Genomic DNA, 18,657 nt, shown 5'->3' on the forward strand with positions numbered 1-18,657 from the left:
TTATGCTGGAGCATTGGTTTAGAACTAATAGAGGCAGATTCCCATCTCCTGAATTACAACTAGCTACAATGAGTTCATATTCAATCTTGCTTAGCTTGTGAAAGAGGAGGCTCACAGCACAAACTTCTGAACCAATACCAGGAATAATGGTTTATCTATTTTAAAAGTTGTCTTTTGCTGCAGAGGCAGCAGTGAAGCATGAAGAGATGCCTGTATTTGTTGTGTTCACACAAATAACTTCTATTACTAGGGAAGCTAACAGTGTAGGTGCTCATCAATCTCCTGTACTTATGGTATCCCTCTAGACTATGAGTTTAATTCTCAGAATGCATAGGAAAAGTGGAGTTACGGTCCCTTATAAGAATGTAGGCGTTACAAGAATAAAATTTTGCAATTAAGGTATTGTCACCTTACCACTGCATTTCCTGGTTTTAACCAATGTGCACTCTGCTTCCTTTTGATCCCTGTTCTGAGGAGTTGGTCAGGGCGATGATAGCACCTTAGTCCTCTTTCAGCCTTTTGTCCAATCTGATACCTAAAAACTAGCAATCTATTCCCCAGGCCTGAGTTAGAATGTGGTGGATGAAGAGAAAAGGGTAGCTTTTGATAGGATGGATGTGGTGGTCAATTCCTCTTTGAGGGAAAACTCTACCTTGGGACCCCTTTGACCAAATGACCTTCAGAGCTGCACCATAACAGGCCCTGTGCCTTCAAGTGGTACCATTTTCAAGGCCCGCTGCCAATGGATTTTAGAGCATTTTTAAAGTTGGCTTTAAACAGAAATTCTGCTAATTAGGGAGTTGCTCCCATGCCTCCATAATCAGTTTGTTTACAAAGTATCTTTAATCATTCAGGATGAAAGGTACCATATACATTTAAAATCCTCCACCCCCTCCTCCTCATCATTTTCCTGGGAAACTTCTCCACAGAAGCCAGTTTCATAGGTGGTGAAACTGATTCTATGTTGGATCCAAGCAACGCTATCTACTTGGCAGATATTTCATTGTCTGTAATACCACATTTCACCACAGGATGTCACAACAGGACCCACAATGAAATATTTGTTGTTGTTACTCAAATCACAACTCTAGAATATAAAAACCAACGAGGAGTCCTTGCGGCACCTTAGAGACTAACAAATTTATCTGGGCATAAGCTTTTGTGAGCTATAACCCACTTCATTAGATGTATGGAGTGGAAAATACAGTAAGCAGGTATAAATTATACAGCACATGAAAAGATGGGAGTTGCCTTCCCAAGTTGAGGTGGGAGGGAGCGGGGGGGGGGGGGGGCGTGGTCAGTGCTAATGAGGCCAATTCAATTAGGGTGAATGTGGCTTATTCCCAACAGCTGACAAGAAGGGGTGAATATCAAGAGAGGGGAAATTACTTTTTGTAGTGACCCAATCACTCCCATCTTTTCATGTGCTGTATATTCATACCTGCTTACTGTATTTTCCACTCCATACATCTAATGAAGTGGGTTATAGCTCACTAAAGCTTATGGCCAGATAAATTTGTTAGTCTCTAAGGTGCCACAAGGACTTCTTGCTGGTTTTTACTGATACAACATGGCTACCCCCTGAAACTCTAGAATATGACACCCTTGTGTATTTCAACCATATTATAATCATATAATCTCTGTAGGGCTCATCTTGTATTTTTCTATTTAGTATATATACTATACCATGGCAAAAAGTGTTCCTTGACCACTTATTCAAATGTGAAAACAAAAGCATACTCCTTTTGGTATTGTTTTATATTATTCTAGCAAATGAGATTCCTGAGAGGAATGATTGTGGATATAGAAAATATAGGTGAATAAATAAATAGTAGAGAATATCTATGGAAAGCAAAAGTTTGTAAACAAGTTTTTGTACTAGTATCCTAAGAGGTATATACTTGTTCACTCAGGTCACAGCATCTATTTCTGTTTCCTGTGTGGCCAATTTACCAACACTGTAAAGGTTTCAAATATCAAATATTACAACCTACATATTAAAAATGAGTTGATGCATTTATTTAACAGGTAATTTCACAGTTCCATGTTCACTGGTTGTGAGGGAGTCTGTGGCAGGGCTGTGTTTCATGGATGAAAATACATCTGTGTCCACATGTGGATCATAAGCTTCGAGCTTCCCAGGGGCAACTCTCCCTAAGGTTCACGGAAACGTATATACTACATTACTTTTTATCATTTACCAGATGGCAGCAAATTTTAGACTATACAAAATATAGACTCTGTGAGCTCTCTCCTCTCTTCACACACAAGCAGGGCAGAACTGGAGGCTAATTAAGATTGGGACATTGCAGCAAGAAGGATTGGGTACACACATAAATATGTCTAGACAAGGTGGGTGAGGTAATCTTTTACTGGACGAACTTCTATTGGTGGGATAGACAAGCTTATGCACTATACAGAGCTGGTCTTCAGTCCTAGAAGGGCCACTTGCTCTTTCTTGGTACCAACTCCTTAGGCAGACCAAATGGGAAAGAAGAAAATATTGGGACACATTGGGGGTGGGGAGGGTGAGTCCCACCAGCGGAGCAAAAAAAAAAAAAGAGGAGTGCGAAATATCGGGACACCTTGTGTCACGACCAAACATCCTCCTGAGAGAAGCGCTGAAACCAGCCACTCTTCAGACTGCATCTCCCACCCATTTCCCAACAGGAGCTCCAGGCTAAAGAATAGCAGCCTAGGCCAGAGGCACGTGTCACCGGGGCCACAGGACAGCCCGCGCCCTGAGGCAGCAGCGCCCACTCCAGCACAGCTCTGTGGCACGTGGTCTGGGAGACGCGGAGTGGGGAACGAGAGGAGCAAGGGGAGAGCAGGGAAAAGACAGACACGTGGCTGGCCCCAACGGCTGGGAGGAGCCAAATTCCTGGGGCCCCGCCCTGGGGCTCCGCCCACTCCGGAAACTGAGAGCGCGGCCGTCCAGACTTAGCGCAAAGCGATGACGTCAACACAGTGAGCCCCTCCCCCCACCCCCGCATGCGGGCCCGCCCTCTCGGAGTGCACATGCGCGCACGTCCGGGGATAGAGGCGGGTTTAAGACAAATATGGCTTTCTATTGGCCGCTCCCGTGATTGACAAAGCGAAATCCAACGAGGCTCCCTCGCTTGCCTTCGGGAGCCAATGAGAGAGAGGGGGCGGTCTGCAGCGCCAAGCCCGGGGCTCGGTTAAATGTGCTGAGGCGGGTGTGACAGGTGCGTGGCGAGGAGACTGGGTTAGTCTTAGTAGGCGCCCCTAGCCCCGGGGTGAGGCAGAGCCCCGCGCCCGAGGCCCCGGGGAGCGGTCGCTGGGGGGAAGCCGGCTCGGCTCGGCTGCCCGCAGCCTGAGGGGGCAGTGGGGGGGGCTCCCCGGAGGGCCTGGTGGGGGGCAGAGCCGCGCGGAGGAGATCCCTTCCGCTGGGGCCGGGGGGAGGGGCACGGGGTAGGGATGCTCAGGGCGAGCAATACTGGGCCCTTCCCCACCCGGCGCTCCTGTGTTTCGGGTGACCATGCAGCAGGCAGTGGCCTCCTCGCGCTGGGTAGTCCTGCAGCTCCGCAGGAGGCTCTCTCCGCCTTGAATCTGGGGGGTGGGCTGCGGCAGTAATGCCCAGCTCCTAACCGAGCAGGAGGGGAGGGAGCTCTGCTCCAGTAGCATCCAGATTCCAGGGCATTGCGTGGTATTTTGGAAGAGCCAATTATTCCGTCTCCTCGTGGTTGCATAGGCTGATTACACATCGGGCCCTGGTTAGGATGCTCAGTGGACTGGGAGGTGAGCGGTGCCGGTGTACTGGCGTGCAACACAGATGTAGAGAGAATGAGACTAGAGGTGTCAGTAGAAAAAACTCTGAAGTATTGTAATTGACGAACACTCAGTACCAGTGTGTTGTGTTATAGTGACAACTGCTCTTACTAGTATCCCGAAAGTAACCCAGCGAGTAACCGTTTAAGGTCTTTGTTGGTGTTGCTAATAGATTTTGCTGCTCAATCTGTGATTAAATACCATAAAACTGTAAACTTCCTTTTCCCCCACACCGTTTCTAGTGCCTGCTCACCATATGGGCACTTCATAGGATACAGAGCAGCCTTCGTCACAAACAAATGACTGATAAACATGGTATAATTAAAATCACTAGTAATTATTGTAGTAACTGACCATCTGAGGGTGGCTGGATATTCTCTATTCATGTCATGCCGCTGACCATAAAGTAAAATGGGTGTGTCACTATATTAAAGTTACAGTTGCTACTAGATTAAACTGAAACCAGTTACAGTAAATATTTTAGTTTTCCCCGAAAAAATATTTTGATGTTTCCTTGTTTTTCAAACATACCTACTTAATCACACAATAAATCTTTCTTTGCAGATTAGTAACTTTTTGAAATGCTATTCTATATGGAAATTGGTGCAGAACTGGTAGAGCCTTTTACTGGAAATTCAGTCAGACAGGCAGGGTATTGCCTAAGTGGTCTGGAGGTATCCAGCAACTGTATCTTCCTTCACTGCCCCTTGAATGTTTCAGGCTGATGGTGTGGCTGAAATGTCTATAGGTTTTAGTCACTGTCAGCTGCAAGGCATGCATCATAGATATGGTTGTAGCCAAATGTAAGTTAGAGCAATCCATGAGGACCAGACCAGTGTCTGTCTGGCATCAGATCCATGGCTATCTTGGAATCTCTTCCCCATCTCCAGGCTGTCTGAAATTAAATGCAAAATACATACAATGTAATTCTCTATTTAAATGCATTTTTCCCCTGACACATCATCCAAAATTGAAATATTTGCAATTCTTTACATAACACAGCTGAGTTCTCCAGTTTATTAATTAGGCCTACCACTTGTTTGTACATACCCATTTGTTGTTGTTTATTAATTATAATATTTTAGTACTTTTCAAAATACCCAGTCCTAATTGGAGTCAATTAAGCTGCACATTCAACACTTTTCCTAATATGAAGTTTGACCAAACAATTCCAAATGTGGTAAATAATACTCCCAACTGATGCTAAGTTGGCTGGGGAGCAGGTGTTTTAAAAATGGATAAAATTCTATATTTATTCTCCTTTCTTCTGGGATTTGACTTCCACAATTTACGGCCATTTTGATGCAATTCATTGTGACAAAACCTCCTTCACAAATGGATGTGGGGTAAAAAATTTGATTAACTCCACTCCAGTGTTGTTTTCCAGCATTGTACATTAATTAGCTCATACTGAATTGTAGCTGAAACATTATCTTTGTGTCTATCAACTATTTTCAGAATAGAAAAAAACAAGAGAAACACAGAAATGAAGGAAGAAAAAAGGAGGAAAAAATCAAAACGTCATGTGGCAGAAAAGGAACAACCAGTCCATGACACTGAACCAAAGAAAAAGAAAAAAACCCTGGAGGTAAGTGCCCAAGAATGAATCTGTTTGTTTAGTTTGCTGGTATGTTGGTAATCCCAACACTACAGAAATAGAGAGGTACAATACCAGATCTGAATGCATTATTAGATTGAGTCCATGATGCATCCAGGGTGAAACAAAGTTAAAATATGAATGGATCCATGGCAGCTGCTCTCCAGGCATGTCTGTTTTTGAAGAATGTAACAGTGGCCTAAGTATATGATTGCTGTCTGTGTAGGGTGTTAATATGAAAGATCTCAGGTAGGATCTAAAGGTGAAATGGGAACCAAGTGGCTGTGATTTCTCTGGAATAACATCAGATGAGAAGATAAGGATAGCCTAAGACTACACATAATCCTGAGCACCCAGATACCATATTTGGAAAAATTTGAAAGATTTGTTTTGAAAATCGTGTTGCATTAAAAATGTTTGTGTGCTCACTGCAATCATGGAAACTTGTACTTTCTGACTGACCAGAAGGTGTCATCAGCCTCTTCACATATAGAGCACTTACAAATTAATTTTACAGGAACTAAATTTAACAGCATAACAACAGATTCCAATAAAAAGTAACCCCCACCTGCTGGAAACTTTTTTTCTTTATCGCACGACTGCATGTAATTGTTTTTTGCAAAAGCAGAGTGCAGAATTGTTCTCACAGGAATGATATATGAACATGACATTCCTATTCAGCTATTATGAGGAGAAGCAATACTTCAAATGTCATGTATTTAAAATCTAATAGCTTTGGTAGCACTTTAAGAGGCAGGCATCAAAGTTCAAGTTCTTACACTTATCAGTTAGTGCTTGTTGTCTCTGCAGTTGGATACCTTGTGTGAATGAAATATTCAAATATAGATCTTCAAAGACTATGTAAAATCATTCATGTCCTGCCAATCAAATGATCCAGAGATCAATTAAAAAACTTCACCAAACTGATGTCAGGTATATTAGTACTGTAGATGAGAGAACAGGAAAAAAATTCTTTCTTTCCTCAGGAGCTCTTGAAGTCTTAAATCTTGATCCTGCAAACATTTATGCATGTGCTTAAAGTTCAGGGTTTTAAGTAGCATTGATCTGACTCCCCTTCTTGTCATCATTTACAGTAAAACTCGTGGATGTTGCTCTTTGGTTAGATTTTATTTAGGCTCAGTTAGCAAATGGGGCAAGTATTTTGAGAGCGTTTCTTCATGTGTGAGTAAATGCCTCCAAAAAGTCTCAATACAGCTACTGCAGCATAGAGGTTATGGTATTGCGCCTATAAGGTTCAGAAAAGCTGCGAAGGCCTTGCAGTCTAGATTTCAAGTTAGCTGATCTGCCTCCAAGGAGACTTAGTGAGACATCTGCTTCCTTCTACAGGAATCTCTTGAAAGCAAAATTAGGGAGTGTAGAATGTATAGGTATAGGAAGGGGGAGTCATAGTTCCAATTAAACTTGATATTTGATTACGAAGAGACTGTCCTCCTCTTCTCTTCACACTACCTGTCCCAAAAGTACTTTAGGGATCTAGCAGGATCCTTAACCTCCTTCAAGCACCCCGTAAAATGAACAGGAAAGTAACTTGAGCTGGGTGGAAATAACACTTCAAACAAAAAATTAATTGTATGTGATTTGGAGTGAGAATGCTAACGGCAATTAAACAGAATTTTAACTATCTAGCGTTCTGCGCAGTTAGCATCATGTAAAACAAACCCTTCTCCCCAGACAGACCTTATAAACCAGTGAAACTCAGGCGTCAGTGTTTCAGGAGCCAAATTAGCGATCAACATTACCCCAAGAGCTGTGATAGTCTGAATTCATTGTTTCATTTACTATTTTTATAATATGTGTATCTCAATTAATTCTCACAGTGAAATGACTGACCAAGTATTATTTTATCAACTACAACTGGTTAGTAACATAGTAAAAGCGTCCTGCTTGGTTAATAATTCAAACACTGTGTGATTTAATATTATGTGCTGCAAAAAGAGCCGCAGGAGACATGTTGTAGAGCCACTTGTGGCTCACAATCATCAGTCTGAGTATCGCTTTATAAACCTTAAGACTGCTGAGTCATTCTGGACTGTTAGATGTCTTATCTGATCAACTGTTGAGATACAAAAGTTAGTTTCTGCTCATTGTATAGGCCGTTGCATGATGGAAGGAGGGAAATATTTATTAAAGAACAGTATCCTTAAGTGCTATCTGAGAATATCACAAGCATAACAGTCATGAGAATTACAGGAGTTAGTGGGTGGCTTAGATATGTATGCAGTGTTAGTTTTATGGAGCACCATATAAGGCTTATGCTAAGCTATTTTTTGGCATCAGCATTATAAACTGTAACTGTTGATACCAAGAAGGCATAACTTAGCAAGCCACATTTTTACTGTTTGAAATTACTGTTGAAAGTAACAAATGTGAGATACATTTTAACACTTTTCATTAACCATTTTTGAAGCATATTTTTGTCAGTTATTTACTGGACCTATTTTTGGGGAATACCCAATTTAGTTATGATGGTTATTCTAAAGTAATACCTTTGTTCAGCAAACATTGTCAGAGGATATGCAAAGTTTAGTAGGAAGTATGAGGTAAAGCAACTAACTATATTGGTATTGTCTGGTCTGAATGTGTGAATCTGTGAACTCATTTTTTGACACCCTGAAATACAAGTTGTTAAAAGATATTAAACCTTCCAGCTTTTTAAAAAACAAGATAGTGAACCCCAGCCAAATGTTATCAAATCTTCTATGACTGTTATGTTATATTTAAAACTGTGCTGTCAATGATTTTTTTCCCACAACTTAGAATTTTTCTTTTCTTGGTGTTTCCCTGGAATCTCACTTTTACAGTGTTTTTTCTTTTATATTTGTGCTCTGTTTTGTTCTTGGAGGTTTACTTTGTTTAGGTTAGGGCTTCTGAAAAAAAAAAGTGTAGTATTTTTTTCTGAAATCCGTATAGTATTTGAGCAATAGAAACAGACAATGGGGAAAGACCTGCTAAATTATTTAGTGTCAGCATGCAGGATTGTCATACGTAGACAGATAGTTTGATATCTTTATATTTGAATTTAAATCTAGTATTGCTTTAAAATAAAGAGATGACACCTTGCTAAATGTAAGGGTGGGGGGGGATCACCAAGAATTCCAAAAGAGTATTGAAAAAAGTATAATGAAGTGTGACTATCTTTTAATGTAGTAGCTTTGATTCAAAGTGTAATTGTAACTTTTTGAATTCTTGAAGCAGAAGGTTTCTGACAGGGTACAGTTGCTTATTAGCTTCTTATAAAGAACCTTGTATGGAGATGGAAAAAAAGCCAAAAGATACTTTAGTCTTTTAAAGCTAACAGATGCATAATACACTACTTTTGGCACTGGAGAGGTTTCACTGGTTCATTAAGTCACTATTTACCCATGATTTACTTTTAGCTATTCCAGCAGAGCATTTTCAAGCTGCAAAGTGGAAAATGTAAATCTCTAATTGATTTCCGTGTAGAGCTGCAGGAGGGCAAGTTAAAGTGTGTCTTCAGCGGCTGGATTTAGTATTGCATTGATCATTCTTTCATGACATTCGTTCCAAAAATACTTACTAGCATAAGGCTAAAGCGTTCTTCTTTGGAACAAGTTTACTTTTCAGAGTAATCTTGGTGTTTTATTGATTTTCACCTACTTGTTTTCTCCTTTTACATTACATTCATGAATGTTCTTAGAACTATAGTGCTAAATGACTTTGCATTTCTGTAGTGGAGTTACGGAGCATATTGTATATGTTTTTAGTCTTTGTTCAGTCCTGTGTTTTTACTAATAGTTTATCATAATGTTACCATTTTATTATAACAGGGGTTCTCAAACTAGGGGTTGGGACCTCTCAGGGGGTTGTGACATTATTATGTGGGGGGTCGCTAAATGTCAGCCTCCATCCCAAACCCGCTTTGCCTCCAGCATTTATAATGGTGTTAAATATATAAAAAGGTATTTTTAATTTATAAGGGGGGGAGGTCACACTCAGAGGCTTGTTATGTGAAAGGGATCACCAGTACAAAAGTTTGAGAATCACTGTATTAAAATATTTAGCAGTAAATGCAACACACTTTACTATTGTTTTTAATTTACCCAAATGTGAACTTTACATGTCAGTTGTTTCTTTTTTTGTACTTTATCAATATGATCATATTTTAAAACTGTTTTTACTTTGAAATTGTCATCCTCAAGCCACATAACATAGAAATAATAGACATGGGGCAAATAGATTCTAAGTTGTACTTTCCAGGTTGACAGTCGTAATTTAAAAGCACCATTTTCCCAAAATTAGCTTTTTAAAATTCTCTGATAGAGAAATTTCAGACTGCTGACATAAGGATTTCAGTATTGTTTAATATGCCAGCTTTAAGTTCATTCTTTTATGACATGAGCATTGCATGTTGCATCATGTGTGTCCTTTTCTCTGCTTGTTCACAAGAATGGGCCAGGCAAACAGAGAAGCCGGATGGCTAATGATTATCGAAAATGCCTAGATTTCTATAGCAAGCATTTGTGTATTCTGTAGCAGTTACTTCGTGTGTCTACAGTATACCAGATCACTCACAAATCACTTATCACGAATGTGCTTCTCTTTTTATATACATACACAAACAGTGCACAGGATTTTCAAAAGTGACTGTTGATTTTGGGTGCCTCAATTTCTGCATGCCCGATTTCAAGAGAGGTGTGCTCAACACTTTTTAAAAATCAGGCCTCTTTAAGGTTGTCAGTTACAGGGAGAGTTGTGCTTTTAGACTCCTTTTAGCTGAGCGCCAGTGAACACGTTTGGGGACAGCTTTCACTACCCTCACACCTCTCTGGGTGCAACCATGTGTTCGTACCACTCCTAGTCAGTCTCTCTCTGGGTTGCAGCTCCCATTTCCCAATTGTCATAAACATGACAGGGCCCAACTGGGTTTGGCAGCAGTGAGCCACTGTTCCTTCAGGAGCCTGCGACAATGACTAATTAAAGTGACTCAAAACCAGCTTCTTCAAAACAAAACATTATTTATTCACCCAAGGATACATGGTATGTAGAGCAAAGGGTGAAAACAATAAAGGCTTCTACACCTACTTCCTCTTAATTAAACCTTAATCTTTGCTTGTAGATTTTTGTAAATTACATTCAGCCCAGTTACCTCTACATACTGCTGCAGTTTCCTTTGGCTCCTTTGTGTCTCTTTCTCTGTGGGCAGGTCTTCACTATCTTTATATTTATAAGTTGATCTAATTTAGGTTGCTCCGGGGTGTGAAAAAGACACTCCCTTGGGACGACGCAAGTTACTCCCTTGGTTGGACACTCACAAGGCGGCTGGTCCCAAATCACTAGACCAGTGTACTCCTAAGATTTCCTTGGACCGAGTAGGCTGCAGCACAGTCTTTCCCCTTGGCCTCTCCAGCATACTTCCTGGGTACAAGCTCTATGTCTGTTACCCCTTCCCAGAAAGGGAGTCTCTCAAGCTGGCTGTCCGACTCTCCTGGGACAAGTGTAGAACACCCCCCACCCCACCGCCCACCCCAGCTGCTTGATAGTTTATGCACACCCTTTCCCAGCGCTCCATTCTTGTGGGCGCTCTGGGTTTACCGTTCACCTCTTCGTGGTCCGATGATAGTGAAGCAAATGGACACATGGGCTTTGTGAGTTTTCTAAACACAGTTTCTCTTAACTTTAGATTGCATAAAGTATATATAGATCCAGACAAGAATTTCCCTGCCGGCATTTCATCATGATTCTAGAGTGTTCTCTGGGCTTAGGTCAGAGCCCTCTGAAGAATCTAGGATTCCCCCTTCCTGCACATAGACTCTATGAGTCAGATGAGAAACTTTCTCTCTTGTGTCTCCAGTTTTCTTCTCCCTTGGCTGGTTTCACAGATAAGACTCACCTCTCTGTTCCTCTTCTGCTAAGCTTCATGTGTCTGAGTCTCCTCTCCAATCTCTGCCTTTGTGTTCTTAAAGGGCTTTGCTAACACCTGATTTATTTGTTCTGCTGTTTGGGGATTTTCCACTCTCCAAAAGCAGGCTCTTGCAGAGAACTTGAAAAAATACTGGCTTTCCCTAGCCTTCAGCCATCCTGTTGTTCTGCCTGGACCAGGTCTATGCATTAGTTAAAACCCTTAAAAACAGTCTCTTTCGAAGACAGACTTGTGGGTGCCTTTCCCCTGCTCCTTAGCCCGAGGTGCAGACAGCAATATGTAGTAAAGACAGTCATAAGACATAAAGATATAAAGAGTTCATCAAACCAAACTAGAATTTGTAAGCTGTACATAGATAGATTTCCCAGATTGTCTCAGTGGTCTTTTGTCAGTTTCTGTAGGGATGACTCTACCACTTTTAACATAAAAATGTATAGTTGTTTACTATGAAATGTGACTTAGCCTCACACCAAATCTATGTAATTGTTATGAAGACACTTGGAAAGAGAAATCAGCCATACCCCCTTGCGTATGAAATTAAGTTACTCTTCATTCCTTAGTTTGAAAGCTGCAGAGGTTTGTCAGGGAGATTACGTGGGCCCTAATGGTTTTCAGGTAAGAGCATTCATTGCAATGTAAGAAAATAAAGTTTTGGAGAATGATTTTTGACTTTTCTAGTACTTTGTGAAAAATATCTCTGGCTTGCTTAGAGGAAGAGAAAGGAACCATGTTTTGAGCTCAGATGGTTAGAGCTAGCAGATATTTATTATTACAGATATCTCCTTGAGTGTTTGTAATTTTTCAGGTCTGGTTTTCTTATCTCTTTATCTTCAATGTATAATTTGATTTTGATACTGTTAAGCATTTTGTAGCTTCTGTTGGCCTTGACGGTCTTCCTACAGTACTGTTTCTTATTCCAGCCATGTTTCTGTGAGAGGCATTTGAAGTGCTTGTTTTCAGTTATCCAAGTGTTGCTTATGTTTATGGATTCCCTGCCTGCCCTCAACTTTAATTCTTAGCTGGCTTAGCATACCGCTGCAAGAACAGCTTCAAAAAACAACACTATGGCACTTACATTGTGCAGGTATGGAACTACAAAGATTTGACTCTGTTGTCACTGATGGATCTTGAAGTCCAGTAAGAGAGGCTGTATCCAAAGGATATATTCATCTTTAGAGTTTAATGATGGCAAAGACAATGTTTCTCCAACATTCTGTGAAGATTTATAAGGTTCATTAGAAGCAAGGGAAATTTTGCAGGAAGTAATCAGCCATTACTCAAGACTCAAAATTTAAACTAAGCTCCTATAAAAAGTCATATTCATTCTGCTCCAAATTTAGTCTGGAAAACATTGTAACCTTTTGTGAGACTGAGTAAGAGATATTCAGCCTCTTTTTTTAAATCAAAATTCTACTCTTCGTAGGTAAAAGGATGCTAAATGTTACATTAGAACCCCAGATTTGTCTCACCATAATACTGTTATTATCTGGTCAGGTTCTTAATAATCAGAAGGGAGTTGTTGCCCTTTGCACTGCAAATGGATGGGGAAGGAGGAATCAACATATTCCCCAAATAAAGACAAAGTCAGTGGGAAAGGAATTTTATTTTCAAGATTCCATATGGGAAATATAAACAATGAAGAATAAACAAGTAGTGGTATCCCTTTAATCAGTAGAATAGCATGCAGGTGCCCAAACAGTGAGACATCCATTTCCCAAATGGAAAAGGACAAAATCAGTAAGGAAAACATTTTTATTTTCAAGTTCCTGAAGGGTTATTGTAAAGGCCAGTGGAGAGTTATTTCTATTAAATAGCAGTGCGATCCCATAGAATCCATAAGTAATTGTTTAATGTCACTGTTTTAATAATGGAAAGATCTATGTATAAAGTAATATTCATTGAGCTGTGGAAATAAAGCTGTTAGGCATGATATTGGTAGATGGCTGAAGAGTTACCATGTGGTGGTATCTAACATGTTGCCAGTGATTAGGTACCCAAGTTACCGGTGGCAGAGTAATTAACATGTTTAATGAATCTGACAGACAATTAAGGTTATACTTTCAGGGTGAGGCTGCTCTATCAGAGCATATTCAGTCCTTTGTCACCTCACTAATTCATACTAAAAGCATTGTGAGAGCTTAATGAGTTGTTTGCAAATCATCTACAACTCTCCTGTTCTTCTGCTATTCTGTCCCCTTTAATATGAGGCTTATTTTGTAATCTTCAAAAGAAGTGTTTTCATGGCTTGTTACAGAAAGAGAGTATAACTGCAAGTGAGATGGTCCAGGGCGAGGTTCCTGTTACCTGGATACCGATACGTAACTACATGTCAGCTCGTATATAAAACCTTTAGAAGCATTGCTGTATAGGGATGCTAGTTCCAGCTCTTCCTTCACTCACTCACTCATCAACTACCACTCTTGATCCTGTAGTGTATGCTTTAGTATTGTCTTCATTTCATCTTCACTTGTTTGGGGTAGGGAAGGGGGTAGTATATCAGTCCAGATGTGCTGAGAGAGGGAAAATGAGGGTTATTTAATAAAATCTCTAAATTCTTTTGCTAAATTAATTCTCAATATGTTTGTTTGTTCATTAAAAGTGTGAAGTCTCATTGACACTGTAAACTTTTATAAAGAATATTAGGCCTTTTGTAAACAGACAAGTCCAAGAAAGTGCAAAAAAACTGTCTCTGAAATACTGCTATGCATAGATTAGCCTAAATAATTTTACATTCTTTTGAAAATTATTTTTGTAATGGTATGAACATATTTCCCAGGAAAAGGGTATTCACAGCTGGGAAAACAGTTGCTACTTTGAAGATGGTTTTCCCAGGCAAATAGCTCACATCTCCAACTGTTTTTGGTATAAACATATTTAGTGTGCTTCTTAGTAATCTTTAAAGGAGTCAAGTGTTCCTCATTAGATATTAACTGAAAAATCCTTTTATTCTACCAGGTATTTTCTCTTAATCATGTTTGTTTAGTTTTTTCTCTTCACTTTCATACATGTAGTCACCAAGCAGGGAGTTAAAATAATGGGGAGTGAGGTACAAAGCTCCCCCTTCTCTGCTATAAGCAGAGGGAAGGTTCCCCCCATACCGCACAGCTTGAGTAATCAGTATTTGCATACAGCTCCTCCTCATTAGCTGGTGGTGAGTGCTTTCCCTTCCTGTTGTTATCTGCTTTAACCACTGTTACTAAGTATTCATGTGTACTATAATGAGGCTGTTTATACCATTTGATTATTTATTTTTGGTCATCATTTCCAATATAAATCCCTATGTGTAAAGGCTTAGTGGCAGACATTTTCACCAGATTGAAAGTGAACAGTTAAGATCTGAATGGGGGAATGATAGATTTGTTGAGTTATGACTGCAACCCATCCAAGTTCCAAAGTATTAGTCAGCCAATGGTAGAGTTAAGACTAGAATCCAAGTCATCTGACTCCCAGTCCCCTGTTCCAGCCACTTGGGCATGTGTTCTTGACTGAAAACCACTTACTATTTTTGAGCTGATATGCTGATGGCTTTTGGTTCACAATTCAAATAAGTGTCCTGGACGGGGTAGGGACTCAATGAAAAAGTGCAAGTTATATAAGTTGGGAAATTTGCCGCTACACATGAACAATAAATATATGTTCAACAGAAACATGGTGAACCTCATGGTTAAATTGCCAAAAGATACTCAGTTCTGCAAGAGATGCTATCTTTGCAGTGTAAACCAGGCGTGCTTGACATTAGCTGCCTTGTGTTGGTGTATTTGTGCAGGGGGGAGGGATAGCTCAGGGGTTTGAGCATTGGCCTACTAAACCCAGGGTTGTGAGTTCAATCCCTGAGGGGGGCCATTAAGGGAACTGGGGTAAAAATCTGGGGATTGGTCCTGCTTGGAGCAGGGGGTTGGACTAGATGACCTCCTGAGGTCCCTTCCAACCCTAATAGTCTATGATTCTATGATTCTATGTTTCTACACTCAAATTTGTCTCTGGCCAATGTACTGTGATGCAGTAGAACTATGTACGTCCTTGAACAGTGTAGAGCCGTGGTCAACCTACTGAGGTTGATGCAGTGTGTGTGTGGACACTCATGACCTGCTTTGACCCTAAAAGTCTTCCAGCAGCATTCCCTGCAATAGTGACTACTCTGGTGAACTCCACTATCCAAAGGCGACAGAACCTGGAAGCCTCCTCTCCTGTTCCCCTTTAAACCCCCTCCTCCAGGTGTTTTTGAAATGCTTTTTCCCGATTGCCCATCTTAGCAAGCACACCTAGCAGCTCACCCTTGATATGTGCAACTGCCCAACCAACTGCGCTGGCTCCATGCAGTAGACTTGCTCCTGCTTTGAGTAGATGGGAGATATTGGATCTCCTGGGCCTGTGGGGCGTAAAGGCTATGCAAGCACTGCTGTGGACCAGTCCTAAAAACATGGACCTCTATGAGCAGATTGCATGGGGGATGCAGGTAAAGGGGTACAACAGGGATCGACAGCAGTGCTGTCTGAAAGCAAAGGAACTTCTCCAGGAATACCACAAGGCCAGGAAGTGCAACAATGGAGCTGGTGCTTCATCACAGATCTGCCACTTCTACAAGTAACTGCATACCATACTTAGCGGAGACTCCACCAGAACCCTGCAGACCACTGTGGCTTTCTTGGAGGAACCCAAGACAGAGACCACTGCCATGAACAGTGAGGAGAAGGAGGTGAAGAGAAGTGGTGGGGGAAAACAAGCCATGGTTCGAGCCAGGACCTGTTTGAGACTGCACCATGGTTTAGTCAGTCCTGCCTGGAGAGCATGGATGAGCCTGGTGAAAGGGAAGGGGACTCGGGTAAGTGTGCATGCATTTTTCCTGACAATGTTTTAAATTTAAAGATGGTGCCTGGCCCATCCCCAAGTTAACAAGACAAAGATCTCTACTTTTCATTTTTATATTTGTATGAGAAAAGGTAGAGGTACAACAAATAGTTGCCAATTCCACCTCTGTTTTTCATTCCCCTGTTGGGTTATGCAGGGGTTAAGGCATTTCAAAGCACTTTGTTTATGTGCATTTGTCCTCCATGAAATCTTCATCAAAATCTCTCAGGAGATATTCTGTAACCCTCTCTCAAAGGTGCGTTATTTCTTCCTTTGTAGCAGGACACTTCCCCACCCTGCTCCGTGATGACTCTGGCTGGCATCATTGCAGTAAAAAGGCTTGTGGCATGTGGCCCAAGGTGGGTTTGAGATGCTAGTAGCAGTTGTGTTGTCTGTGCACTTGTGACCCTCAGGAGTGAGATATCAGCTAAAATCACCTGTAGAAAATAGTATCAGCACTCCGTGCCATTGCATTATGCTTGTACTTATGGAAGAGGGACCGAAATTTTATTGTTTCATGTAATAGAAAGTCCACACATACCCCATCATCACCGCTGCTGGGAAGTACTCACTATGGCTGGTCCTGGAGAACAGTGCTGAGGCACTCCAAAACTGAAGTGTCAATAAGCATTTATTAAAAGTGTTTTTTGGGAATAAGGGAAGGGAGTTTTGAAACTTATCTTTTCCTATCTCTTGTGGCTGTAAATGCAATGGTGCATCTGTGTTTTTATCCGCAGCTTCTGATGCTTCGGCCTTGAGGGCTGGCCCCTCATGCCAGCAGAACACCTGACCCTGAAGAGGAGGAGAAAGAAGAGGGTGAGGGAGGACATGTTCTACAAGATCCTTTAAGCCAGTGCTGCATCAGACTGTGAACAAAGGAGTTGGAGGGTCCATGTGACTGGCTACCTGGAGAAGGATAGAAGACAGGAAAAAAGTCCCAGGCATCCCAACTGGACTTGGAAAGGGAAATGCACCAATACATAATGGGTCTTTTCAGACAGGAAATGCAAATGCTGCAGATCCTGGTTGCCCTATAGGTTGAGAAATTCCAGACTCTTCATCCTTTGCAGTCCTTGGAGAACTCCATAGCCGTTGATTCCTACATCTCCCAACATAACGTATCGGTCCACGCTGGGGCATAGCAAGGAAAACCACAGCTTCATATCCACTGACCTGTGAGAACAATGGTTGCTCTATATTTAGCCACAATGGACTACATTTGTGCACTAAGATGGACATAAATGTCTACTTCCTTTCTAATTTTAAATTTTCACCCCCCCTGTGTTTGAAAAAAATTGTAAAACATTGTCTGCGGTATTTTTTGCACATTACTTTCCTGCACTGTTTTTTTCCCCCACTAAATAAAATTTTGTTTTTGGAGAATCACATAATCTCTCTTAGTTCACAACAAATATTGCAGAGGTAGTCAAAGAAAACAGAGCTTGTAAATACACACCAAGCACCATATAATTCATAGCTGAAAGAAGCTACCCTGTCATATTTATAAGTGTACAGTGAGCACTACACAATTCTTAACAGCACCCAAAGCTCTAGACCAAGAGAACACTCCAGCACAGAACACTACTGTAGCTGATGGTTTAAAGTACTCTTTCAAAGCCTCTCTCAACCACACAGTTCCACATTGGGTTCTTGTAATGGCCTCTGTATCTGGCTGTTCAAAGTCAGCAGACAGCTGCTCCACCTACGCCTTCCAGCCTGGCAGCAGCTTTCCCCCTTTTCCTCATAGATATTCTGTAGAACGCAACAGGCAGCTATAACCATTGGGGTATTTTTATCACAGAGATCCAATCTTGTAAGTAAACGCTTCCAGTGTGCTTTCAGTCTACCAAAGACACATTCAACTATCATTCTATACATGCTGAGCTGGTTGTTGAATCTATTGAGGTGGCCAATATATGGCTTCAAGACTGGGGGAACGAGGGGCAATCTGGGTCCCATAGAATTATTATTGGCGTTTCAGTATTGCCAATGGTAATCCACCTATCAGAAAAGAATGTCCCTCCTTGCAGGTTTCTGAACAGTCTTGTGTTCTTAAAGATGTGAGTGTCATGCACATTTTGTAACTATCTCACATTAATACTGGTGAAGTGTCCCTGGGGATCCATCAGTGCTTGCGTAACCATGGAAAAATAGCCCTTTCTATTGATGTACTCTGTGACAAGGTGGGCTGGTGCCCAAATAGGGATATCATGGGCATGCCATCTATGGCCCCACAGCAGTTCAGGAATCCTATTGCTGCAGATCCATCCACTGTCCCTTGAACATTGTTGAGAATCAGAGTCCTTTGTAGCAAGATATGTTAATGGCCCTACACACTTGCACGACAATGGCCCAAGCTGTGGGTTTTCCAACTCCAAAATGATTTCCCACTGCTGCAATCCAGCATTGCAAGCTACCTGCCACTTACTCCTCTACTGTCAGTGCACCTCTCATTCTGGTAACTGTAAGTTGGAGGGTTAGGATGAGATCACACAGATACAGAATGTGGCTTTTTGCATCT

The 18,657-nt window shown here is 41.3% G+C and overlaps 1 protein-coding gene across 5 annotated transcripts in view; it reads left to right on the plus strand.

Moving 5' to 3' along the window:
* The first annotated feature begins 2,034 nt into the window (after nt 1-2,034).
* The window catches only part of C9H7orf50 (chromosome 9 C7orf50 homolog), a 202,070-nt gene continuing 185,447 nt past the window's right edge, over nt 2,035-18,657 (plus strand). For 2 of the 5 annotated variants that reach the window (XM_050966368.1, XM_050966369.1), the window contains exons 1-2: nt 2,035-2,171; nt 5,248-5,377. In XM_050966368.1, the coding sequence (XP_050822325.1) occupies nt 2,092-2,171; nt 5,248-5,377 (210 nt within the window). In that variant the 5' untranslated portion in view covers nt 2,035-2,091. Of the gene's footprint in view, nt 2,172-3,061; nt 3,227-3,536; nt 3,760-5,247; nt 5,378-18,657 lie in introns of those variants that run through there. The other 3 variants (XM_050966371.1, XM_050966370.1, XM_050966372.1) reach the window with 3 other exon arrangements.

This window comes from Gopherus flavomarginatus, chromosome 9 (assembly GCF_025201925.1).
Source record: "Gopherus flavomarginatus isolate rGopFla2 chromosome 9, rGopFla2.mat.asm, whole genome shotgun sequence".
NCBI lineage: Eukaryota > Metazoa > Chordata > Testudines > Testudinidae > Gopherus > Gopherus flavomarginatus.